This window comes from Cannabis sativa, chromosome 8, assembly GCF_029168945.1.
Source record: "Cannabis sativa cultivar Pink pepper isolate KNU-18-1 chromosome 8, ASM2916894v1, whole genome shotgun sequence".
Classification (NCBI taxonomy): Eukaryota; Viridiplantae; Streptophyta; class Magnoliopsida; order Rosales; family Cannabaceae; genus Cannabis; species Cannabis sativa.
The window spans coordinates 48,754,735-48,780,515 of record NC_083608.1 but is presented as its reverse complement, the minus strand read 5'-3'; the positions used below and the strand labels follow the sequence as shown (position 1 = coordinate 48,780,515).

Here is a 25,781-nt window from a genome sequence, read left to right as displayed (position 1 = left end):
CAAATATCCCATAACCTTTTTGGTTGCTTTATAGTGATTAATTAATATTATATCTGGACGCGTATAAACTTATCATACATACAGCTGAAATGTATGGAATCTTTTGCATTTATATGGGCTTTTTTCATAAATGTACAACAAAAATAAAATAATTACAAAAAATGTGCAAAAAAAAATTATTTTAAAAATTTATACATTTTGAAAACTTATTACATGAAACCATACATTTTTAATATGTTTATTAAACCTCAAAATAAAAAATTTCCTAAAATTAATTAAACGGTTTTATAAAAATAAACAAGTTAAATATTTTTTTATTAAAAGATAAATGTTTATTATCTATTTTAGTATGAATTATTATAATTTAATAAGATTTTTTTTAATAAAATACAATATCAAAATTATAAACATTAATGTATATAAATATAAATCAATACTTAAAATTACTAAAAATAAACATGACACGTAGAGTGATATAATAAACATATGTGAATATTATTATTTTGTTTATTAAAGTAGTATGTTTAATAAATAGAAAACAAAATAAACATATATATACAAAGTATTTTATATTATTAGTATGTTTATTATAATTGTAAACATAAAAATAGACATAGTCAATTTATATTATACTAAAATAAGTATATTTTCTTTCTATTGTTTCTATATATTGATTATTTTCTAATGAGTTAGTGAACAAGTTTTTTATTGAAGTATAATTCTTACATCAAAAAATAAATAAACAAACATAACTTTATAAATTCCAAAAACTATTTAATTAAAAAAAATAAACACGACACAATTAATAAACAAAGAAAAAGATAAAGATAAACAATTTTTTTTATATATATATATTATTTATTTTCTAAAAAATTACTAAAAAAATAAACATAACACACGTAGAGTGATATAATAAACTTATGTGAATATTATTATCTTGTTTATTAAATTAGTATGTTTAATTAATAGAAAATAAAATAAATACATATATAAAATATTTTATATTATTAGTATGTTTATTATAATTGTAAACATAAAAATAAACATAGCCAATAAACACATATATAAAATGTTTTATATTATTAGTATGTTTATTATAATTGTAAACATAAAAATAAACATAACCAATATTACCATATATATACTAATCAATAATTATTACCATATATATATTATAATAAAAATTGAAAAAAAGTTTTTAATTATATATAAAAGTGTATGAGAAAATGATAATAAATTTTTTTGCACATATTTTGTAATTAATTAAAATAATGTATACAAAATTGTAAAATCCTTTCTTAAAACTCAAGGCTTGCTTTAGGACATTGCTTAAGACTAAATTTGTCTCCTTTAATGACAATGGTATCATTTGATCTACAATCTTGCATGTCAAATATTTTGAGTACTTTATCGATATAACTCTTCTGTGATAATCCAAGAATACTCCAAGAACGATCTCAATGTATTTAAATTCTTAAAATAAAAGAGGCGTCACCAAAATCTTTCATCTCAAAATACTTAGATACAAATCTCTTGGTTTCGTGCAATAAGCCTATATCATTATTGGCAAGCAATATATGTCATCAGCATATAGAACCAGATATATGTACCTATATATCTCCACTAAACTTATGATACACACAATCATCAACAACATTCATCTCAAAACCAAACGAGAGAATCACTTGATGAAATTTGTAATACTTATTGATAGGAAGCTTGCTTGAGTACATAGATAGATTTTTTAATTTGTAAATCTATTTTTTGCGTCACCAAACACAAAATTTTCTAGTTGCACCATATAAATTGTTTCATCAATGTCACCCTTGAGAAACGTTATTTTAACATCCATGTGATATAATTCAAGATCAAAGTGAGCAACAAATATCATTATTATCCTAAAAGTCTTTCGATGAAATTAGAGAGAAAATCTATGTATAATCAATAATTTGTTTCTGAGTATAACGTTTTGCTACAAAACGTGTCTTATAAGTTATACATCACCACATTACCATTTGGTATTTGCATCTCTCATCATATTAGTAATTGTTCTTATGGTATCCACATATGAAAATCATGACAATCACGCGTTGACTCATTTATATAATGACCCAATACATATTTATATATACAATTATGATCATGAATATATAAATTTCTAACATTCTTTTTATGTACATTAAAGTTTATTGTTTAGCTTTCTTCAGAAATCTCCGATGTTAATTATAATTTTAGCGCTATGACTTATGATTTGACTAAACATGTCTTAGTTTTTTTTTTTTTGGATGAAATAAGACATCACTCCTCCTCCTATTGGTGACACTTAATTATCTTTTTCTATCTGATAAAGTGATGTTGGAAAAAAATATATATACATCTACTCTTAGATCTAAATTTAATTTATAAATTATGAAAATCTTGTCATGGTAAATAATTACCACTTTTCTTAATTTCCTAGCGGTAATCGATTACTACTTTTTTTCATTGGATGGTAGTAAATAACTAATTTCGAAGGCCAACTCTAATGGACTTTTAAAATCTCAAATTTGTGAAGATTTAACACTTAGTTTTAGAGATTTAATCTCAAATTTGCAAATTACAAATTTTAGAGATTTTATATTATGTGTGCAAAATTATAGCTTTTTTTTTAAAAAAATATAATAATAATTTATGAGAAAAATTATAGAAAAAGCTAAAAAAATATAAGAAAATAAGTACTCTACTTAGGTGACGTTTGGTTGGGAGGAATGAAAATATAGGAATAAGAATGGAAATAAGAATAGGAATTGAATGAAATAAAATTTAAAATGCACAAAAAAAAATTTATAAAAAAATCATTAAATTTTTTCTCTTGTTACATTGGAATGATCTTTCCTTTCTTTTTAAAATGGAATAGTCATTCTACTAAAATGGTAAAAAGAGCATTCCTTATGTCATTCCAATACTTTAAAATGCAACCAAACAAAGGAATAGAATAAAAATTATTTCTTTTCCATTCCATTCTATTACATTACCTCCAACCAAACACCACTTAAGATAATCAGAAGATAACCAGTTACCTTAAAGAGTTAACCAGATATCTTTACTATTTTTCTCATATTTTTTTAACTTTTTTGAAAAAAAAAAAATATATATATTTTTACAAACTTATATTCAAAACCAAAAAAATGTACTATATATATATTTATATATAAAAAAAAAAAAAGCCCCATAAAAATAAAAAATGTTCATTCAAGCCCAACTCTAAAACTTATTTATAACATTTTCTTAAGTGGTCCATCAAATTTGATGGGCATTGTAGACAGGTCCGGCCCTGGGCATAGGCAGGCTAGGCCTGTGCCTAGGGCCCACCCAGCCCAGGGGCCCAAAAATTTTTTTTTTCCTCTTTTAAAATTATACATTTTTTTTTTACTGATTTTAAAAAATACCACATTTTTTCTAACATAAGGGCCCAAATTTTTTTTTTTCCCTATGGCCCACTTTGTTTCAGGGCCGGCTCTGATTGTAGATCATACCAAGGTCACACCACAGCACCTTATATCTTTTTTTGTTAACCCATTTTATTTTTACCTTTTTTTTCTATATATTTAATTTATACCCTATTTTATTTGTTATATCCTGATTATACCCTTATGTAATGAAAAAAACCTTCCTCACCTTCCTGAACAGTACCCTTATGTGAGGGTATAATCGGTAATGGATTTATAAAAGGAGTACATTTCAATTAAATTTAAAATAAGGGTATTTTCGGTTAACTGATGAAAAAACGGGTATATTTCAACTTACCCCAAAACTTGGGATAAATTAAAAAATACATCTTTTCTGTATCTATTAATAAAAAATATCCTCATATTGTTTTTTTATTAAGATATACCTACTTTTTGAGTAAGTTGTCTAATTTGCATTAACCTAAAGGGTTTAATAGAGACATCATCTATAAAAATGGTTATATTTAAAACAATATGAAAATAGAGGTAAAAATTAAAATAAGTAAAGTAAAAAAGGTATACAATGAAATTTTCTCCCAAGACTTACTTTTCATTTATTAATTATTTTCTTATATAATAATATAATTTTTAGGGGGTTTTTTATTTTTATACTTTAAAATATATATATTTTTTTTTTTGTATTTTTACGGAATTCTACATAGAAATCCCTATTATAATTAGTGGAGCAACTTAAATCGAAACCAAAAATCGTATAACAACCCATATAGAAACCATTGGAGAAACTACTTTAGAAACTCAAACCGTAAATTAAAAAAAAATGGTATATGAAGTAATTTCCTTAACTTTTAAATATGTGTACTTATATCATTTTTAATAATAATAACTTAAAAATATTATATTTTATTAGAGAATTTATTTTTGTTAACTTAATAGTATTAATGGTTGGAATTAAAAATTAATATAATGCTAAAATAATCAATTTTTCTATTTTATTCTTCAAAATATCACTAAAATTTTACTTGTTCTATTTTACCTCTCACATTTTGACAGTGTAGTACACATTAACTTCTCTATTTTTTTTTCTATATCTTTTAAAATATATCAAAAAATATTACATTTTATCAAAAAAGCCTACTTAATTTTTAAAAATACCATATTTTAAATTTTTATAACTATACATACAAAAAGCCCAATTATTCCTTTTTGCCCAACATCAATTGGTTTGGGAGGCCTAAGGTAGCTACAACAATTAAAACTACTGATACTTTTGCAAATTCACTTGAGAAAAACACCCAAAAAAATAAACAAATTATTTTCACTTGATGTAACTTAGAATACTTGAATTAAATCACTTGAGAAAAACACCCAAAAGAAAAAAAAAAAGCAAATTATTTTCACTTGTAAGTTAGAATACTTGAATTAAATCACTTGAGAAAAACACCCAAAAGAAAAAAAAAACAAATTATTTTCACTTGATTTAATTTTTTTTTTTTTTTGAGTGTAGCGTAATAGTATTTTACAATCAATTAATTGCTGAACTCATAACCTCTCCCTTTTTCACTTGATGTAACTTAGAATACTTGAATTAAATCTCTTAATAACAACCCTTTACCTTCCTCAAAAAACAAAAAACAAAAACATGGGTAGACAGCTCATTATGTTTCTACTTTATATAAACAACAATTATAACTAGAAATACAAAACTATGGGATATTTTTGCAAAAAAAATATCCCATAGTTTTGTATTTCTAGTCCTCAAAATATTGCATAAATGAAACCAAAAATTGAAACACATAAAGAACTTAATTAGTAAACAACATCTCAAAACTCCCATTACTCACATCAAAAAGAGATTTAATTAAGTAATAAGTAGCAAATATAAAATCATCTTGAACAAGCAGTACTTCTAAAATTGACATTGCACCCTACTACAGATCCCTGATGAGGGCTTTGTTTATACAAATAATGTTGTTGTTGTTGTTGTTGACCACCACATTTTCTTGCATCCAAAACCAAATGTTGTCTAAACATCATAATAAAAGCTTCAGCTCTTTCATTAAGCTCTTCCTTAGATAGTCCCTTATTAGGACCCTCAATTTCATCTTCTTTACTTGTACAACTTTGCTGAAATTGATTTTTAACAATAACATCACTACAACTACTCTTTTTGCATTTTTTAACCTCAAACTCACCTTCATTGTTGTTGTTGTTGCTGTTGTTGTTGTTGTTGTTGTTGTTGTTGTTGTTGTTTTTAGTACCACATTCTTCTTTGTTGTCTTTTTCTTCTTCTTCTTCTTCTTCGATTGAGTTTTTGGAGAGAGATGAAGAAGTAAAGAGAATAGCTAAGAGAAGAAGATTCAGGAGTAGAAAAACCCAAGCTCTCCACTCCTTTAAAAGAAAAACCACAATGGCTCTTTTCAAACAAGCCATTAACATTACTGCTGTGAACAAAACTATGTTATAATACATATAATAGTCATCTTCAAAATCTCTTCTTTCACACTTCTCCATATGTTATTCTCTCTTTTGTCTGCTTTTCTCGAGTAAAATTAAATAAGCAAAGCCTCGTGAGATGGGGTTACTTTTATAGGGTCTAATACATGAGAAAGACCATTTTTATACTACCACTCTTTTCGGTATCATATCGCTATAAATTTTAGGCAATATCGCTAACCAATTATACAATGCTTTGTGTTAACACGCTGGGTTGCTTTTTTTGGGACAGGAGGAGACAAGCAGACCAGACATATATATTAAAGTAATAAGTAAAGCCTGCTACAAACAACATTGTTTACAGAGAGACCATATGATAGTTTCTTTCCCCAACTATATATATATAAAAGTAAAAATTAATTAATTAAACAGTACTGAGATGGGAGACATCATCATCATCATCATTCAAGCCTCAAAATTTACTTGTCTTCATCGTATGGCTTTACATTTTTGGTACTATATTGGAAAAAAAGAAAGAGAATAATTTGTAGGGGCAAGCAAGACCATTTTTGTTTCTTTTGTCGAGACGTGATAAGAATTATGGAATTCTTTTTTCAAATTGTTCATTCAACAATATTTGTAATAAGACTTAATATTTTTAAACAATGTAGTTATTTAGGATTTCCTAAAATAAATTCTCACAAATATATATAATAGTTAAAAGATTTGTATTTATTGTTTGTCAAATTTAACAACAATGCTATATTTTATATTAAATTTAGCCAATGATACACTATTTAACAAGAATTAATTTTCTCAAAAACACTAAAATATAACATTACACCGCTATTTTGACTTGTACATAAACTTACATGTGGTTGTACAACTCGAAGTTGATATTTTTTTTAGGGGTTAAAGTAAGAGCATTGTTATGGGGTTAAAATAGTGCTTTATAATTAATTAATAATTTTTTATAATAAAATAAATAGAACCCGATATCAAATTACACTTCACAAAGTTGCTTGAGTAGCATTTGTGTTAAAGTAAAGGAGAGAAGCCTAAAAGCAGGGCTGTTGGAGTGAATTGATTCGTAGTGAAAAAGCGACACTAAGTATTGTCGTTTTGATGCCACAGCCAACACCTCACCTGCTGCACCACCCACACACTTCCCTACTACGCATGCACACAATCATTCTCTTTCACTTTTGTTTACCATGTTTAATTAATTAACTATAAAATTAACCACCATCTTTATAGTCATGATTAATTATAATTATTAACCGAATTAATTCTCTACCTATATATGACTACCATGATTGTTTGTGTGTTGTGTGGTGCAACCAAATGTCACACACTTATACACTTAATGGTGGTTCATTATTTTCATCCCTTCAATTAAATAATGTACCCCTTAAAAAAGAGTTTTATCGATGTATTTTAATATCTGTTTTGGTATTTAAGAAAATTTTTTAATTTAATTTTTTTCATGGTTATTTATGTTGTAGTTATTTAAGACATCTTATAAAATTTTGAGAGATTCAGAAAATTTAACACACCAAATAACTACAATCCAGACGACCATAAAAAAAATTAGACTAAAATATTCTACGGAAACAAATAAAAAATGCATCAATAGATCCATTATAGAATTATATGGCCATCCACAATTATTATTATCATTATTAGAGTATTGCTATAGACATGGGACCAAACATTTTTTATAGGTGGCGTTCTACGATATAGTCATCGATATTCCCTAAAAATTATTTTATCAAATTATATGAAATTCGATATTTAATTACACTACTGAGGAGCTTATTATGCACTTTTATTATTATTATTATTATTATTATTATTAAGTTATGATTGAAAGATAATCCAGCACCATTAAACCAAGACTGCACAATTAGCACATTCTATTGGCTGATCTATATCTGTTTCCTCAGCTTTATAATAATTAATTCATTTTACTATAGTTAATAATAAGATACACTAACCAAAATTTTAATTAATTAACCAAATTTTAATTTTTATTCTGGTAAAAGAATAAAGACTGATCAATTTCTTGATTGGATTTGAATGTAAAATTGCTTCTTTTTTTTTATAGTTGAAAAATACCCAAAAAAAAAAAATAATTAATGGGCCAGGGTGGGCTTGGGCCGGCTCATCTCAACATGATTTATCCATATTTTGGCCTCGTTGAAGGCAGTGGGTGGGTCTGCCAGCCAGGGCACCATTACAGTGGCGTTTAAACCACTAATTAATTTTCATAAAAAGAAAAACCACTAATTAATGAATATCCAATAACAAAACAATAAAATATTTTGGGAGAAACATCGATTCTTTTAGTTAAAATTTGGAAAAGAGTTTTTAATCCAAATGAATGTGGGGATATATACATTTTTTCTCCTCAGATTTTCAGTTTTAATTAATCAATTAATTCCAAAAAAAAAAAATTAAATGGATCCTAGGAAGGTACAAAATTTAGTACTAAATTAATTAAAGCTGGAAAGAATAAGAACATTAATTGAAAGGAAATAACCATTTTGTACAAGAGCCACAACCAGAACCAGCAATTGCAAAATTGATCATAACTTAATACAGACACATTAAATTCTGATAGATTTATTTCACTACTTCAATTCTTCAATTCCTTTTCCTGACAAAAAAAAAAAAAAAACCCCTCAATTCCTTTAATTTAGAAGAATGCTAATACTGGATATCTACCCTATACTATACTTTGAGTTTGACACATGTAAGTTGTAATAGTGTGTTTATAATTGCACTTAATTAGTTCATTTTGTTAAAATAAAAAATTAGCACAATAAAGGTACTATTATGAGTGTCAAATTATAGACACTAAATTAGGACACAATTTTAAATAATATATTTGAATTATGGTTGGTTTTAAATTGTATTGTATTATATTGTAGGTCTTACGTAGAGGCTTAGCTCGTTAGCTCGTTTATGTCCAAAGTCAAATTGCATATATAATTTTGTATAAAATACAATTAAATATAATACTATAGAGTACAATACAATATAATACGGCGTAACAAAGAAATGGTTAAAATTGTTAGATGCATTAGTATGTTAAAACAGTTAGTTGCTAGCTGAATTGTAACTAATTAGTCTCTATGTTTAATTAACTTTCTTTCTCATTAGCTTTGTATATAAAGCTAACTCATAGATCAGTGTAATTCAATTCAAGAATCAATATACAAACGCTGATTTGTTCACTTTGAACTCTCGTTCTTCCTTACATACAGACGATTCAAGTTCAACCTTCAATATACAAACACCAATTTGTTCACTTTGAGCCCTCGTTCTATCTTTATATGGTATTAGACCCCTAACTCGATCTAATTGCCGATTCAAGCTCAACCTTTAAAAACCAATTTTAATTTTAAACTTGTAACTGTTTTAAACCATCGGAAATAGTAAATGATTGTTTAAAATGTTGGTAATTAATACTCCACTATTGTCTATGATTTAAAACAGTCACATAACTTTATTAGCGATGGTTATCGAAAAAAAAAAAAAAAGCCAATTTGGGGACCGTAAGGTGAGAGCCCTAAGTACGGGCCTAATCTTAGTAGACTCTGATTAGAAGTCGCCTCATGTCTCCAACATAAATTTTGCTTAAACTAAAGAGCTTATTAGGAGAATACTCCCTTAATGTAGATCCGATTAGTCTATGTGGGGCCTCTAGCTTGAGAATGACCCCTCAATCGTGATAACAATTATTTTTGAGCTGAAACCAAAAGCTGATTCCATTGAGGACTTGATGGTAGAGAAATACATGGCAAGAAAATCTTACTATATCCATTTTCTTCCATTAATAATTAACTATAATTAGTAAAACTACATGTAAAAAGTTAAGTTGCAATATCCTAATAATAACAAAGCAAAACAAAACAAAAAAGAATGGGCAATTTTTGTAAAAATGGTCCAAAGTGAAATCACGTGAAGTATTAAACATCTCTCATTATTAATAGGATTGAAATAGAAAGATAACTACTAACACCTGCAATAGGTAGCATCCAATTATTGTAGTGTTTGTAGAGAATGTCCAAACCCATCAAAGCTCAAAGAATTAAATGAGAGTCAAGTGTTATTGGTCCAGGGGCATCAATCAAACATAAAAAGTAGTTTTAATTTGTTCTATCAATTCTAATTATTTTCCATCTATAATGAAATTCTGTTTGCCTCTACTACAATGCAGAACTACCTGACTTGTCAGGCAAAAAGGATATGGCAACAATTACAAATAATACAAAATCGCTTATTGATTCAGCAATGACCAAAAATGCAAAAAAAAACACAGTTATTTAGAGCACTGAGAGTGTATTAATTAGAGATAGTGCATTTAGTCTTTATTTTTTTAAGGGGGGGTTCTATGGTCCTTACCGTACTATAAGAATGTCCGAAAATAATCTTTCTCCCAAAATCTACACCACAAGTTTTTTTTTTTTAAGTCCTCATTACTGGTATGAATATATATGCATTATTATGGTTGTGGTGTGGCTATACCTGTAATGATAGTGACATGGTCATATCAGAAAGTAACATCAGAAGGAAAAAGAAAATTAATAATAATAATAAAAGACCACAAAATGAACGGTTAGTTAGTAATTATTTTTAACTTATTAACCACAACCAAGAATGTCACCCCAAAGATATAATTGGGTTTTTTTTAGTTTCATTGGAAATAGTTTTTAATTATTTTTATTAGTTGCTATTTTTTTTTTTTTTGGTATTTTATGTGGTTCAAAATATTTTATTTTTATTTAGAACATTTAGAGGAAGTAGAGCAAGCATCAATTTTTTATTTTTTATTTTTTTTAGTGACATTGGATAAAATTCTTTTTTCTTTGAAATTTGTTGTACATGTTGTTGATTCTATCCCCTTACCAATTGTCTTATTTGTTATCTAAATTTTTAAGAGTGTCTCTATTCATGTACATTAGACGACTAATGTAACTTTACATGAATTAACTGTGCATGCAGACAAACGAATAACTTGTTTTTTGATTTCCATTTTATTGTTTGAGATGTATACCCTTTTAGCATGGACATTATTTTGTTATTAATGATTTTGGCCTTTGCTTTGAAAAATAAAATAAATGGTATTAGAAAATACAAATCACTCTAACAAATTACCTTGATTATAACCATTACACCTTTTTGTACATTTCAGTAATTAATCTTTTTTAAGATACAACCTACATGCAAATAAATAAATAAATAAATAAACGAAGGTCATAGTTTATATCTACTAAAATGGTTTTTCTGTAGTTGGATTGGATAAATCCTTTGAAACAGTAATTTATTTTCGATTTTGGTGAATCTGCTATTGATAATATAGCTTCATTAACTTTTGTAGTACTGCATATATCTAATGGTTAAATACATGTGAAACAATTTGTCGTACAATATATTAATGTACACATGTGCATGGATAACTCTCTAGCCTCTAGGTAGTGAGGCTGAAAGGACAACCCACCAATATGTAATTGGGTATCCTTAGATTTTTGGATTGTTAAATCTGATCTGTTGACTTGGCATATATATATTGACATGTCACCCAAAATACCACGAGACTTAAGTGAGTAGTAGATAGAACTAGGAAAAAAACAAGTAACGAGTAACAAATGATAGGAGAATATGAGGCTAATATTTCATTATGGTCTCTCTTTCACGAAATGTAAGAGCCGAGAGGGTTGAGGAAACTTCTCCTATATCCACCTTGACTTACACAACTCTCTCTTGGAATTGTCGTTGTAAGAAATAATTACTTTCTGAACTCAATGTCCTTTTCTCTCTTTTCTTCTTTATAGATAGATAAATGGCGATGGATACAAAGACCATTTACAGCTTATTATTCTATTTGTATTTTGAGAGAAACTAAACTAAAAGCCAATATCATAACAAAAAGGATGTTCTCACCACGCACCAGCTTTCGTCTAAGCTAAGCTTACAAGGAAACTCGAACCACATACCTATAATAATCGTATACATGAATTCCATCATTTTGTGACACAGTGGAATGGACCGGATCGCTCTCTCAAGCCAGCTATAGCCATAAATTAAGAAACAGTAGGATGCCCAAGTGGTTCAAGAGGAAGTCCAAGAGAGCTGTTGATCTGTATCAAACAAGTGAACTTTCAGGTTTGGTTTGTTATATTGTTCTTTTATATATAATTAATTTCCAATTCTAAAGTCATTTTTTACTTCATATGGGAATGAAGATGAAAGTGATGAATACCTCGATGAGATGCTCGTTGGGTCGATGGAGTCGGATCCATGCACTTCAAATACTAATGAGTTGAGGTTAGAATTCGAACTTAGACAAATTGAATTGAATTATTATTTTTTCCATAATAATCTTTTTATATAATTTTAATTAGAATTTTTGTGGGAACATGGAACGTGGCTGGGAGGTCTCCCATAGGGAGTTTGGCCGTAGATTTGGATGAGTGGCTGAATCTAAAAGATGCGGCTGACATATATGTTCTCGGGTACGTCATTACAAAGTCAAAATATATTATTTAACTTTTTCCTTATCTTATTTGATTTAAATTATTTTTTTAATATGAAGAAAGTATCTTTTTGACGGCATAGAGATTCCAACTTTGTAGATTTCAAGAGATTGTACCTTTAAAGACCCGAACTGTGATTGGAGCAGAAGATCCAACAGAAGCAACAAATTGGAACCGGCTCATAGGGAAAACTCTCAATGATAAGCATGGCTGCCCTTGGTTAACACCAATGGTAACTCGATTCTCAAGTGACAACTACAATTATGTACCAGCTTCTGAGGCAGATAGGAGAGCAAGCTTTAGCGGTCATACTGAGATTCCAATTCCATGGAGAGAGCGATCGAGAACTGTGCGTGAGATGCCGAAGGTTGGGAGCAAGTACAAACTAATGGCTAGTAAGAAGATGGTTGGAGTTTTTATAAGTGTGTGGATGAAGGATGAGTTGCTTAGGAAGTACTGCATTTCCAATGTTAAAGTTTGCTCTGTGGCTTGTGGTATCATGGGATACTTGGGAAACAAAGGCTCGGTTTCAGTTAGCATGGCCATTGACGGAACTAGCTTCTGCTTTATTGCTGCGCATTTAGCCTCTGGTGAGAAAAAAGGCGATGAAGGACGGAGGAATCACCAAGTATCGGAGATTTTTAAGCGAACTGTTTTCCCTAGTTCCTCTAGAGACGACGATAATCCTCATCCTCTTACCATCTTAGGACATGAGTAAGTGTTCCAGTAAACTGAAACTTTCTACATATTTAATGCTTGCTCAAAACTTACCATGTCCCATACGGTATATCAACAATTGACAGTCACAAATAATGATAACTCAATTAGAGAAGGAAATAGTATCTTCAAGTTCATGATTCTTACAGTTTATAATTAAAAAGTCCAACAATAAAGATTTAGAATTAAACTCATTTCAAACATTTCAATGCAACAAAATGTAAAAGAGATATAAACACTTTTCAGAATTATCTACTAACAATTTTAAGAGTTCTCTACTGCATTAGCAAAGCAGAAGGAATTGCAATATGGTTGAAGTGAAAAGAAGCCTGGTAGAAAGAAAATAAGGGGTTTAGAGGGAATTATATAATCAAAATTTATTTATTTTATTTTGTTTTTGAACTAACACAAAGGGAGATGAACTCTTAATTTGTAATGAACAGTCGGATATTCTGGTTTGGGGATCTCAACTATAGGCTGTATTTAGAAGACAATCTTGCCAGGCAACTAATAAAGAAGCAAGACTGGAGAGCATTGCAAGAGTTTGATCAACTTCGAAGGGAAAAGGAATATGACGGAGTATTTCAGGGTTGGAAGGAGGGAGACATAGAATTCGCTCCTACCTATAAGTATTCTCAAGCAAACTGTAATCGTTACTCGGGTGGTCTTCCAGGCAGATCAGGAGAGAAGCAAAGGACACCAGCATGGTATATCATCTCACTCTCTCACTCCCCTTCTCTAATATTTGCACACAAATATATCTCTAAACTGCAAATGGATTTTTAAGTGAGAAATGTTAATGACCACAGGTGTGACAGGATTCTATGGTATGGAAAAGGTGTGAAGCAACTCTCCTATTTCCGCAGTGAAAGCAAGTTCTCTGATCACCGGCCTGTCTCAGCCCTATTCTCAACACAAATTGAAGTGGTGAAACCTAACACTACAAGACTTGGTCTGCAAAGCATTTTTTCCACAATACTTTCCAGTGACCAAATTGTGAGTTTTCTACAATAGAAAAAACATTTTACTGACAAGTTGCTGTGATTAGCTGTATACTGATAAGCCTCCCATCACTTTTGTCTATGCTAGAAAAAGGACTAGGGGATCTAAGAGTGGTGCTGCCACAGGGGATAATTTGGCTGTGTAAGTGTAATTGGGTGTAGTGTGGGGTTGTGGGGTGAGTCACAGGGAATTATGGCTCTATGTGATATAAATAATGTAAGTGGAGGATTTTATGGGTGTGGAGTAATTTCTTTAGCAACTGTAAGGAGAGACCAGGCTCTCGAAGACCTGGGATTTTAATAGCAAATCATTGTTCTTCTCATTCTTCTTCTTCTTAATTCTATTTCTGAAATTAATTGATAGGAAATTCCTATCAATTGGTATCAGAGCCGATTCGGTTCTATGGGACCAAAGAAGGATACTATGGCTGAGATTATCGAAGAGAAGGTAGAGGCAGAAGTCTCTGAACTACGGCAAGATGTTAAGAAAGTGAACCAGGGGCTTGAAAAATTACAAGGTGAGATCCAAAGCTCAATTGAAAACATTGTAGCCAAACAGATGGAAACCGTAGTTAGCCATATTTCCCAGCTATTTCAGTTTAATGGAAAAGCATCACCGGAGGCCACAATGGTGAGTGCCGATCGTCAACGGCGAGCAGTCGAAGGCCATGGGTCCTCCATCGGCGAACCCAGCTCAATTGGAGCCCGACCCGAACAACCATCTCCGAAGTTTCCGATGAAAACCGCAGTTCCACCGATTTCGATACCCCCCGGACCACCCATTCAAATCGGGTCATTTGGGCAAGGCCAACCTCTCGTCCCCGACTACAGGCCTCCGAGAATGGAGATCCCACTCTTCGATGGAGACAATCCAGATGGCTGGATTTTTCGCACTGAGCGATATTTTTTTATTACGAAAATGTCTGAATCCCTGAAGCTTGATACCGCCATCGTCGGCCTTGATGGAGCCGCCCTATCGTGGTTTCAATGGGAAAATCAACGACATCCGATCACATCATGGGCTATGCTCAAACATTTGGTTCTACTCAGGTTCCGTTCAGTACCAGTTGGATCATTATCGGAGGAATTACTTTCGCTAGTACAAACCACCACGGTGAAGGAGTATCGAGTACAGTGGGAGGTGTTGGCTTCTCGGATTCCGGATGTACCCGACCACATCTTAGAAGGGAGCTTCGTCAAAGGACTCAAAGATGAAATTAAGTCCACTCTTCATATGCTTCATCCCCAAGGCTTGGCTCAGATAATGGAAACCGCCCAACGCATTGAGGAAGGCCACCAATTAATGACTGTGACACCAACAAATAGGCCCAATACGTCCAAACCAAATTTTGGACCCGTTTCTCCGACCCGAAGCATCAACTTTCCTACTGCACGATCATTTCAGCCTTATTCACCATCTCGCTCATACCATTCTACAACGAGTTCCGTGGCCTCCACGACAACCAAAGGGGGCAGTAGTCGTTCAACTGCAGCCACTGCTTACAAACGACTTACGGAAGCAGAATACCAAGACAGGAGATCAAGAGGACTTTGTTTTAAATGTGATAAGAAATTCCATCCAGGCCGAGAGTGTGAGCAAAAGCTATTACAGATCCTTCTCACAGCTGACGAGGACGATTCTGAGCCACTTGAAGAAAGTTCTCCTCCTTCTCCGGATTCCGGGGGGACAGAAGCCACTGAAGAGACTCTCGCGACACTATCTCTCAACTCTTTGATTGGAATTTCGACGACCAATACGATGAAATTGGCAGGAAAAATTGGCAACCAACCTGTGACGGTGTTGATCGACAGTGGGGCAACCCATAATTTTGTATCTATGGAAGTGGTTACTGCTGTGGGACTACCGATCTCCGCCACTTCTTGTTATGGAATATTGCTTGGCACTGGCGGTAAGGTGAGAACGGAAGGTATCTGCGCTCAAGTGGAATTAGATTTGGGGGCTATACGAGTCATCACCGACTTTCTTCCGCTAGAACTAGGAGGTGCTAATGTGATTTTGGGAATCAAATGGCTTGAGACCTTAGGAAATATGCAAGTTAATTGGAGGACGATGGTGATGAAATTTGAGATGGCCGGCACATGGGTCACTTTACAAGGAGATCCGAGTCTGTGTAAATCACCCATCTCCTTAAAAGCTTTGATGTTAACAGCGGATAGCGGAGCTGAAGCTTATTTGGTTCACATTGGCGCTTGTTCTATTGAAGAGGACCGTACTCCACAGCCACTTCCAACCCCTATTGTCCAATTGTTGGACCGTTATGAAGATGTATTTGAGATGCCCCCAGGTTTACCGCCTCCCCGTTTCCGAGATCATTCAATCACTTTGCAGCCAAACACAGGTCCTATCTCTGTTCGGCCATATCGATACGCTCAAATACAAAAGGGGGAGATTGAGAAGATGGTTCAAGAAATGCTCCGAGTGGGGATAGCACAACCGAGTACTAGCCCGTTTTCCAGCCCCGTTTTGTTGGTCAAAAAGAAAGATGGTGGGTGGCGTTTCTGTGTTGACTATCGAGCTTTAAACCGAGCCACAATAGCCGATAAATTTCCCATTCCCGTTATAGATGAATTGCTTGATGAACTTCATGGCGCCAAAGTTTTTTCCAAGCTGGATTTAAAATCGGGGTATCATCAGATCCGTATGGCTCCTAATGATGTGGAGAAAACAGCCTTTCGCACACATGAGGGGCATTACGAATTTTTAGTTATGCCGTTCGGCCTCACCAACGCACCCGCCACCTTTCAAGCTCTTATGAATGAGGTATTCCGTGATTTTCGAGGTACTTGTGTACTGGTGTTTTTTGACGATATTCTTGTTTATAGTCCTTCATTAACAGAGCATGTGACCCACCTTGGCATGGTTCTTGATCGTTTACGACATCATCAACTTTATGCTAATCGGAAGAAGTGCATCTTTGCTCAAGCCCAAGTTGAGTATTTGGGTCATGTTATCTCGGCAGAGGGAGTGGCTGCCGACCCAAGTAAAATTGACGCCATGGTCAGGTGGCCTCCTCCGACCACCATTAAGGACTTACGCGGGTTCTTAGGCCTCACGGGGTACTATCGGAAGTTTGTTCAAGGCTATGGGAACATAGCTCGCCCTCTTACGGACCAACTTAAAAAGGATGCTTTCCTTTGGTCTCCAGAAGCCCAAGACGCCTTTGAACAACTAAAACAAGCTATGTGTTCGGTTCCGGTTTTAGCACTGCCAGATTTCTCAATTCCTTTTATCATTGAGGCTGATGCTTCCGGAGTGGGATTAGGTGCAGTCTTGATGCAACAGGGTCGCCCGATCGCTTATTTCAGTCGCGTGCTTTCTCCGCGAGCTCGTTCAAAGTCAGTTTATGAGCGAGAATTGATGGCCATTGTCCTAGCTATCCAAAAGTGGCGCCCGTATCTTTTGGGTCGGAAATTTGTGGTTCGTACTGATCAGCGGAGTTTGAAGTATTTGCTAGAGCAACGTTTGGTTTCGATGGAACATCAAAAGTGGCTAACTAAGCTCTTGGGTTACGATTTTGATATTCAGTACAAGCCGGGCTTAGAAAATAAAGCCGCCGATGCTCTTTCCCGTGTCACTTCTGAGGTAACTTTGGCAGCCATATCTATTCCTGCTGTGTTTTCCACTTCGGATTTACAATCTCACATTGCTGCTGACCCCAGCCTCACCAAGGTTATGTCTGAATTATCTCGGGGTCAAGATTGTGGGGGTTTTTCTCTTACCCATGGCTGTCTCAAGTTTCGTGGCCGGTTGGTGTTACCTGCTGCCTCACCGTTTATTCAGTTGTTACTACAACAGTACCACAGTAGCAAAGTGGGAGGCCATTCGGGGGTCTTCAAAACCTTTCAGCGGCTGGCAGCGGAGTTCTATTGGCGAGGAATGCGCAAAGATGTACAGAAGTTTGTGGCTGAGTGCTCTGTTTGCCAACAAAATAAATATTTGGCTCAATCTCCGGCGGGGCTGCTCCAACCACTACCCATCCCGGACCAAGTATGGGAGGATATCTCTATGGATTTCATTGAAGGTCTTCCGATGTCTCACGGTTTTGACGCCATTTTTGTGGTAGTGGATCGCCTCACTAAGTATGGCCATTTTATTCCTCTCCGACACCCCTTCTCGGCTTTGACCGTGGCAACCGTGTTCATCAAAGAAGTTGTCAAACTCCATGGATTTCCTCGCTCGATTGTGTCAGATCGTGACAAAATTTTTTTGAGTTTGTTTTGGAAGGAGTTATTTCGCTCCCAAGGGACTACTTTGAAGCATAGCACCGCATATCACCCCGAAACAGATGGTCAAACCGAAGTAGTAAACCGCTGTTTGGAGACTTATCTTCGTTGCTTTGTCAGTTTTAAACCAATTCAATGGGCTCCTTGGTTACCTTGGGCGGAGTATTGGTACAACACATCTCATCACACCGCAGCCGGCATGACTCCTTTTCGTGCTCTGTATCACCGCGATCCACCTCCTCTTATTCGTTTTGACTCCACTACCACCCGTGTCTCTGCGGTTGAACAGGTGCTTCGTGACCGAGAGGATATCTTAGCCTTGTTGAAACAGAATCTCCTCCGTGCTCAACAGCGGATGAAACAACAAGCTGATCGCAGTCGTCGAGATGTGACTTATGAGATTGGTGAGCAGGTTTATGTTAAGCTGCGTCCTTACCGTCAACGCACCGTTGCTCGACGACCGAATGAGAAACTCTCTCCCCGATTTTTTGGCCCTTTTCCCATCGTTGCTCGTATCGGACCTGCTGCCTATCGCCTCCAACTTCCACCTGACGCCAAAATTCACCCTGTATTTCATGTCTCCTTGCTGCGAGCAGCTCTCGGACCCCATCAGCAAGCTTCCTTCCTCCCTCCTGACCTCACAGCGGACCTTGAGTGGTTGTTGGAACCTGAAGCATTGCTTGCCTTCCGCCCTGGTACACATAAAACCAGCCCTCAAGCTCTCATCAAGTGGAAGCATCTCCCTGCATTTGAAGCTACTTGGGAAGATTTTGCTGTCATCCAAGCTCAGTTTCCACACTTCCACCTTGAGGACAAGGTGAAACTTCAGGCCGGCGGTATTGATAAGCCTCCCATCACTTTTGTCTATGCTAGAAAAAGGACTAGGGGATCTAAGAGTGGTGCTGCCACAGGGGATAATTTGGCTGTGTAAGTGTAATTGGGTGTAGTGTGGGGTTGTGGGGTGAGTCACAGGGAATTATGGCTCTATGTGATATAAATAATGTAAGTGGAGGATTTTATGGGTGTGGAGTAATTTCTTTAGCAACTGTAAGGAGAGACCAGGCTCTCGAAGACCTGGGATTTTAATAGCAAATCATTGTTCTTCTCATTCTTCTTCTTCTTAATTCTATTTCTGAAATTAATTGATAGGAAATTCCTATCATATACATTAGTTTTTCATTCTAAAATAAGTTACAATATCAACAATGCAGGGAAAAAGCAGAGATGGTGACCAAGCCAAGTCAACATTGCTTTCTTTAATGGTAAGAGACATAGAAGCATCGCCTAGACATGCAAAATTTGTAGAGAAAATAACAGAAAGTGAATGCAGCTGACCTATAAAGATTGCCTTGCAGCAGCTGCTATTTTTTCTTTTTTTTTTTATATATATATATATAGATACTTTATTTGTAATCATTTTTTATCATTAGAAAAATGCAAATCAGACACTCTACATGGACTGAACTGTTGTGAGGATAAAGATTAATTAAGATGTACAATTCACCAAAAATGAAGTCCGATAATCCACCAAATATTGTGAGGATAAATGAAATATAGTATGAAAATCCACCAATCAAAAACTGTAGTTGAGCTATAGCATTGCTATTTTGTAAATGTGTTTTACACAACAATCTATACAGCTTTGGAAACCAACATCACAGAATTTTTAATGGCACATGACATCTCCTTTCTGCCAAAAGTAAATGTATTTGAATTTCCATGGTCATTTGTGACATAAAGTTTGAAAACAAGAGTAACAAAATGTTGGAAATGCATCCACTCCACAAATTTTTATTCACTTATAAATGTTGGTAAGACAAGCAATGGAAGAAAATCAAGTGAAGTGCTTACAAAGATTAATTTGCCTCATTTGGCTGAAGAATTCCACTGAGGATGTCGACGTTTTCCAAATGACAGTTTGGACAAATGCATCTTCTCTGCAACTCCTCAGCAATGGAAGCGTACACCTGTTCTAATTCAGAAGTCTGCTTAATTCCAGTCAAGGACAATTTCGGTTTAATAACAGGAACCAGAAAAAGCTATACCGTGTCCCCTTTTCCATCTCTTGTAAATAAAAATAAAATGATATTTGGAACATCCATTTTGTTGACAATTTTGAAGCTTAACATTTTATTTTTTTTCCTTTTTCTCCTTTCGTAAATAAAGGAGCAAGTGGTTATGAAGGAAGTTGTCCATCTCCATAGGAATTGTTTTTCAGAAAATGGATTCAAATAAAAACTCCTAGGAATCATTTGTAACAGCTTGCACAAAATCATTTGTATGCACTTATCAAGTCATTTATCCAGTAATTAGTGATGATTATATCCAATGTAGAATTTTCTCTGTCTTGATCACCAAAGAATGTTCAACGTGTCGCGTCAATAAAAAAAAAGTTCAACGTGTGCTCAACAAGTAAATTTTCTATGCATTTCTGTTAGGATATCTTGTCAAGTCCTGCAATGCTCGAGTTGTTTTCATAATGACCTCAATCAGAGACACCTTTTTCTCACAATTAATGAACTCCGTCTGTGTCTGCACAAGTGTCAACCACCTTCAGATTATTATAAAAGACAAATATGAAAATTCAGGAAACTGTATTTGTATAACCATTTCAAATGATCAATTTATCACCTGCTTTTGAATTTCTTGTTCTGATCGGTATTCTTCTTCCTCTTTAGTTATCTGAGAAATTACTTGGGCTATCATGTCCTCATGACATGTGAAAGTGACTTCATTAGGCTCCTTCACTGAAAGTTTATAGCCTTCTTCTGAAACAATATTACAATCATTTCTAAGTTATAAAGGGAACAGCAAAAAACGTAATACATGTTAGAATTAGAAAGTAGAACAATAAAACCAAGCTAGTACCAGCAACAGTTCCAAAGGAGCACTCTTTATGAAAATTGCTAGCAACTGTCTCTTGAAACTTCCTGCATTAATAAAACCCAAGAAAACCCAAGTATCGGGCAAACTGAACTCACAATACAATTATTATCAAAGAAATTCTACTTGAAAGATTACTAAGCATTTGCACAAGACATAACATAACAACATGGCAACCTTATCATTGCATTCATCTCAAACATCTGCCTTATAAACTCATCTCTGCATGAAAAATCCACAAAAGAAATTGTAGCCGTTTTTAATAAATATTACAATCAAATTTGAGAAAAATTAAAAGAACATTTAGGATCAAAGACTACCGTAAGGCTCCTTCGTTGTTCTTCCCGTATTGAAACAAGCAATTTCAAACGTGGACATTCAAAAGAACAAACATAGGAAAAATAAGTCTAAATAAGGAAAATAATTCCTAATCTTCTTCCCGAAATCACCAAGAACAAGAAAAAATAGCAGTAAGGACTAAGGAGGCTTGCTCAGTACCTTCAGAGCTTCTAAATCAGATCCAACGGTCGCAATTTCGTCTTGAATCAGAGAAACCCTTGACTGGAATTTATTTAAATCATATTACATATATGTTCTATGAAAAACCAATTCAACTTTTGAAAGGAGAAAAAGAAAAACCTTTAGACTTTGAATTGATGTTTCGCTCAACGCCAATTCAACTTCATAGCCCTTGATCTCTTGCTCAGTGATTTCTTTAGCGCGCTTAACATCTTCGAGCTCTGCATTTGTACCTTCCAGATCGGATCGAAGCTCCTCGATTCGCTTCCTTAAACCTACTACTCTTCGTTCTGCATGGATCAAAACCTTCCTCAGTCATTGTTCTCTTCTCTCATATAATTTTTTTTTTTGGCTAATTTAAAATTAAAAATATCCTAACCATAATTAGGAGAATAAGATAAATCTTGTGGTACTCACAAGAAAAACTTAATAGTTTAATTGAACACAAATACTAACTTTTCTCGGTAAACAAAAGATCCTTTTATCTAAATTTTCTCGGGAAACAAACAGATTGAACGACGATAACAAATAGCATGAACGGATTGTACTACCTCCTTGTGATTTTTCAGCCGCAAAGCTGCGAATTAGGGTAAGAAATTGCTTCTGTGGATCACTGCCAGTTGTTCCCGCCATGACCGAGTGGGTCTCCTATATTCTGTTTCGCGCTAGTTCTACATTCGATATTTCAATCACAGCCGTATTTATATATGTTGAGCGAGATAAAGAAAGCTTTACTGTCAAAGGCCCATAAATAGAGCCCATCAAACCCAAACTATTTAGGCCCAAACACTTTTTAGTGACCTGATCACTATGTGAATTATTCTAAAATACATAAATAATAATAATTATAATAATATTAATTAATAAAAATAATTCACTTTTTTTTTTTTTTTTCAAAATCAGTCACTTTCCAATATCTACTTAGACACTCAAATAATCATTATTATTGTTAGCATGAGTAAATAAGTTTATCTTCTTAATTTTTTTTTTTTAGAGTTAATGTTATTTTTGTTGGTATTTTTTTTGCAGACTGTTTAAGCAGTCGTAGCATTGGATTGAGTTCTTATTGTGTGTCTTTCTTTACATTTTGTTGAATCTGATTATTTAGCGATTGTAAATGTATTTTTTAAACTCTCTCCATTCCTCAATGAGCTTGGTTTCTTGATAGAGGATTTAGCTAGTTTGATGTCTAATTTTCCTGGAGTATTATTCCTAATCCATGTTCGTTGGATAGCCAATGAAGCTGCACATAGATTAACTCAGCATACTCTTTGAGTGGATAGAGAACTAGTATGGTTTGATGAGATTTTTTCTTTTATTGAGATTTCATAAAACTTAAAAAGTTTATATGATATTATGATTTTTTTTTTAATAACATTATTTATTACTACAGACAAAAAAGGGCACATTTCAAAATGATCACTATAATTCGGTTGGAGACTGTTACCGCAAAATAATTTAGGGTACAAAAAACATAGCTTAGAGAAAAAAAAATTATTTCTCTGTGATAATTTATTATAAATATTTATTATTATTATTTTATTATTTGTTCTTTGTATATATATTAATATTAGGGATAATTGCGGCAAAAGTCCCTAAAAACTTAGGGTTGATGCAGATTAGTCCTCAACCTCAAAAATTGGCGGTAATAATCCTCAAGGTCGCATTTTTTGTGAGTCCGTTGGTCCCTAAGATAATTGTCCGTTTATTAATTTTTAAAATGCCACGTGTTGAAGTATTACTGGTCCAAATTATAATTTTAATAAAAAAAATTAAAATAATATAAAAAACTAAAAATAATATTTTCAAATCATAAAATAACTTTTTTTTTCTCTTTTTTGTTTTTTTTTTTCTTTTTTTCTTCTTCTTCACACGAAACCCCAGCCACCCATAACTTTCTTCTTCTTCTTCTCACCTTCTCACTGCCCAGAAACAATCCCCAAAACCCATCAGCCAACAATCCCCACTCAAAACCAATTGATTCCCAGAACAAAAAGAAAATTAAAAACCAAGAAACATGGTGGATTGTTGCAGCCCAGAAACCACCCCCACCTAAAAAACAACACAACGCCCACCCCGACCCTTTGCCTTCTCTCTCACCTTCGTCTTCTTCATTCTACTTACCTCCATAGTCACCATGGCCAAAAATCGATGAAAAAACAAGAACTTCAGATGAGAGGGCATGAACAAAGGAGATAATTCTGACGAAAGGGCTTGAACAATCAAGAGATTCGGCCAGGAGCTTGAACGGCGACCACGAGTTCATTCTTTTCCTTAATCGATTCACCCAGGCAAGTCAAAACTACCGTCGAAGTCTTGTCTCCTTCCCCATCGATGATTTCTGGGTTTTTATTGATTTGGTCTGGTTGTTTTTTTTTTAGTTTTAGTTTCACTTTTACAGTGTTTTTGTCTACTGAGATTTTTGTGTATATTCTGAGTAACTGTTATATTTTGGGTAGCAAATCTAAAAATGTTATTGGATTTCAAATTCAATATGTTTTGGGTAGCAGATCTGAATTTTTAAAAATCTGAAATTTGAGTCTTAGTTTCACAATATATATATATATATATATATATATTTTTGTATAATCTGAGTAAGTTGGTATATTTTGGTTGATTTCTGAGTTATTGGAATTTGAGTGTGATTACAAAAATTGAAGAGATTAAATGTGCAGAGAAATAGAAAAAAGAAATGGGAAATAATGGTGAAGGTGAGAACAATCAGGAAGATGAAGATGAAGGAATTGAGAAAAAATAAAAAAAAAAAAAAGAAAAAAAAAGATAAAAGGAAAAAAGAGAAGAAAAAGGAAAAAAATTAGTCTATTTTAATTTTTAATTTTTTTTATTAAAATTATAATTTAGACCAGTAATACTTCAACACGTGGCATTTTTAAAATTAATAAACGGACCGTTATCTTAGGGACCAACGGACTAACAAAAAATGTGACCTTAGGGACTATTGCCGGCAATTTTCGATGTTGAGAATTAATCTGCATCAATTCTAAGTTTTTGGGGACTTTTGCCGCAATTATCCTTTAATATTATAATTAATTACTTACGTGAAAAACATAACTTAATTAATCAACATCTAAATGATTACATGTGCGTATTTTTGTCATATACAGTATATTATATATTCTTTATAAAACTAGTTTACAGAAAAATCTTACATTAGTTTTGGTTATATATAAATGATTAAAACTAAGGAAATTAAAATGAAGTGAAAAATTAATTTTTGGTGGTCATAGTAATAGTGTATGGAGGTTTCACATCTATTTGAGATTCTAAGTTCGAATACCCCTCTCTCAATAATCTGTAAAGACCGCATATGATTAATACCTTAAATTATTAAATAATTAGGGTTTATGTATGAGATTTTATTATTATTAATAATAATACAATTATGGGAATTTATTTGAGTTCATATATATTTATTATGTTATTTATGTGAATTTCTCAATTCCTGTGTTTGTGTTCGGAAGCGGTGGAAAGCGGCGTTGGGCCTTTAGAGAGTTTTATTTTGTATTTCTTAAATATTAGTAGGATGTTATAGTTAATTTTAGAGGCGTTAGAATTCTCGGGGTTGTTATTTGACCAAATCACCCTTAAGAGTTTATAACTAAATCATTTAACTAGAAGGGGTAAGGAGGTCTTTTGGCAATAGTTATTTTGTCTTGTTGTGGGAATTTTGTTAGCTGAAGTTAGCTTAATTACTAAGAAAAAGGGGGTTTTATCCTTTTATTACAATATTAAAGGAAATTCATTTTTATTTCATCAATCTTCTTCTCTCTCTCTTTTTCGAAACCACAAGAACCTATCCTAGGTTTGATTTTGCTTGCTGAATCTTTGGAGTTCCTAGCTAAGTGGTGAAGCTTTGATCCAAGGTAGTGTACCCTAGCTTTTTTTCTTTTGTTTCTAGTTGAAACTTAAGTTAGGTAATTCTTGAGTTCTTATTATTGGGGGGCTGTGTTGAAATTTATTGTTTGAAATGG

General features: G+C 33.1%; 3 protein-coding genes across 3 annotated transcripts; 1 reads left to right on the top strand and 2 right to left on the bottom strand.

The window, feature by feature from the left end:
- Positions 1-5,096: 5,096 nt before the first annotated feature.
- Positions 5,097-6,282, bottom strand: LOC115699607 (uncharacterized). Its single transcript, XM_030627097.2, has one exon. It carries the CDS (start codon positions 5,958-5,960, stop codon positions 5,334-5,336), a length of 627 nt encoding a protein of 208 aa, XP_030482957.2. The 5' UTR covers positions 5,961-6,282; the 3' UTR covers positions 5,097-5,333.
- Positions 6,283-11,579: 5,297 nt separating this feature from the next.
- LOC115699597 (type I inositol polyphosphate 5-phosphatase 4) lies at positions 11,580-19,851 on the top strand. Its single transcript, XM_030627083.2, has 7 exons — positions 11,580-12,053; positions 12,122-12,215; positions 12,293-12,403; positions 12,524-13,138; positions 13,585-13,848; positions 13,951-14,137; positions 19,599-19,851. The coding sequence occupies exons 1-7, from the start codon at positions 11,987-11,989 to the stop codon at positions 19,719-19,721; spliced, it is 1,461 nt and encodes a 486-aa protein (XP_030482943.1). The 5' UTR covers positions 11,580-11,986; the 3' UTR covers positions 19,722-19,851.
- A 764-nt stretch (positions 19,852-20,615) lies between these two features.
- Positions 20,616-22,689, bottom strand: LOC115699606 (uncharacterized). Its single transcript, XM_030627096.2, has 8 exons — positions 22,341-22,689; positions 21,910-22,079; positions 21,769-21,831; positions 21,591-21,610; positions 21,448-21,492; positions 21,256-21,317; positions 21,019-21,155; positions 20,616-20,919 (listed from the first exon to the last, which is right to left on the bottom strand). Exons 1-8 carry the CDS (start codon positions 22,420-22,422, stop codon positions 20,809-20,811), a joined length of 690 nt encoding a protein of 229 aa, XP_030482956.2. The 5' UTR covers positions 22,423-22,689; the 3' UTR covers positions 20,616-20,808.
- Positions 22,690-25,781: the final 3,092 nt, after the last annotated feature.

Bases quoted from the DNA above. Each gene is read 5' to 3' on its own strand.
- LOC115699597 (XM_030627083.2), top strand. From the start codon at position 11,987: ATGCCCAAGTGGTTCAAGAGGAAGTCCAAGAGAGCTGTTGATCTGTAT. The intron at 12,054-12,121 runs GTTTGGTTTGTT...TTTTTACTTCAT, and splicing joins TCAAACAAGTGAACTTTCAG to ATGGGAATGAAGATGAAAGT. The intron at 12,404-12,523 runs GTACGTCATTAC...CCAACTTTGTAG, and splicing joins GCTGACATATATGTTCTCGG to ATTTCAAGAGATTGTACCTT.
- LOC115699607 (XM_030627097.2), bottom strand. From the start codon at position 5,960: ATGGAGAAGTGTGAAAGAAGAGATTTTGAAGATGACTATTATATGTAT.
- LOC115699606 (XM_030627096.2), bottom strand. From the start codon at position 22,422: ATGGCGGGAACAACTGGCAGTGATCCACAGAAGCAATTTCTTACCCTA. The intron at 22,080-22,340 runs GTAGTACAATCC...TGATCCATGCAG, and splicing joins GGCTGAAAAATCACAAGGAG to AACGAAGAGTAGTAGGTTTA. The intron at 21,318-21,447 runs GTTGCCATGTTG...TTATTAATGCAG, and splicing joins GAGATGAATGCAATGATAAG to GAAGTTTCAAGAGACAGTTG.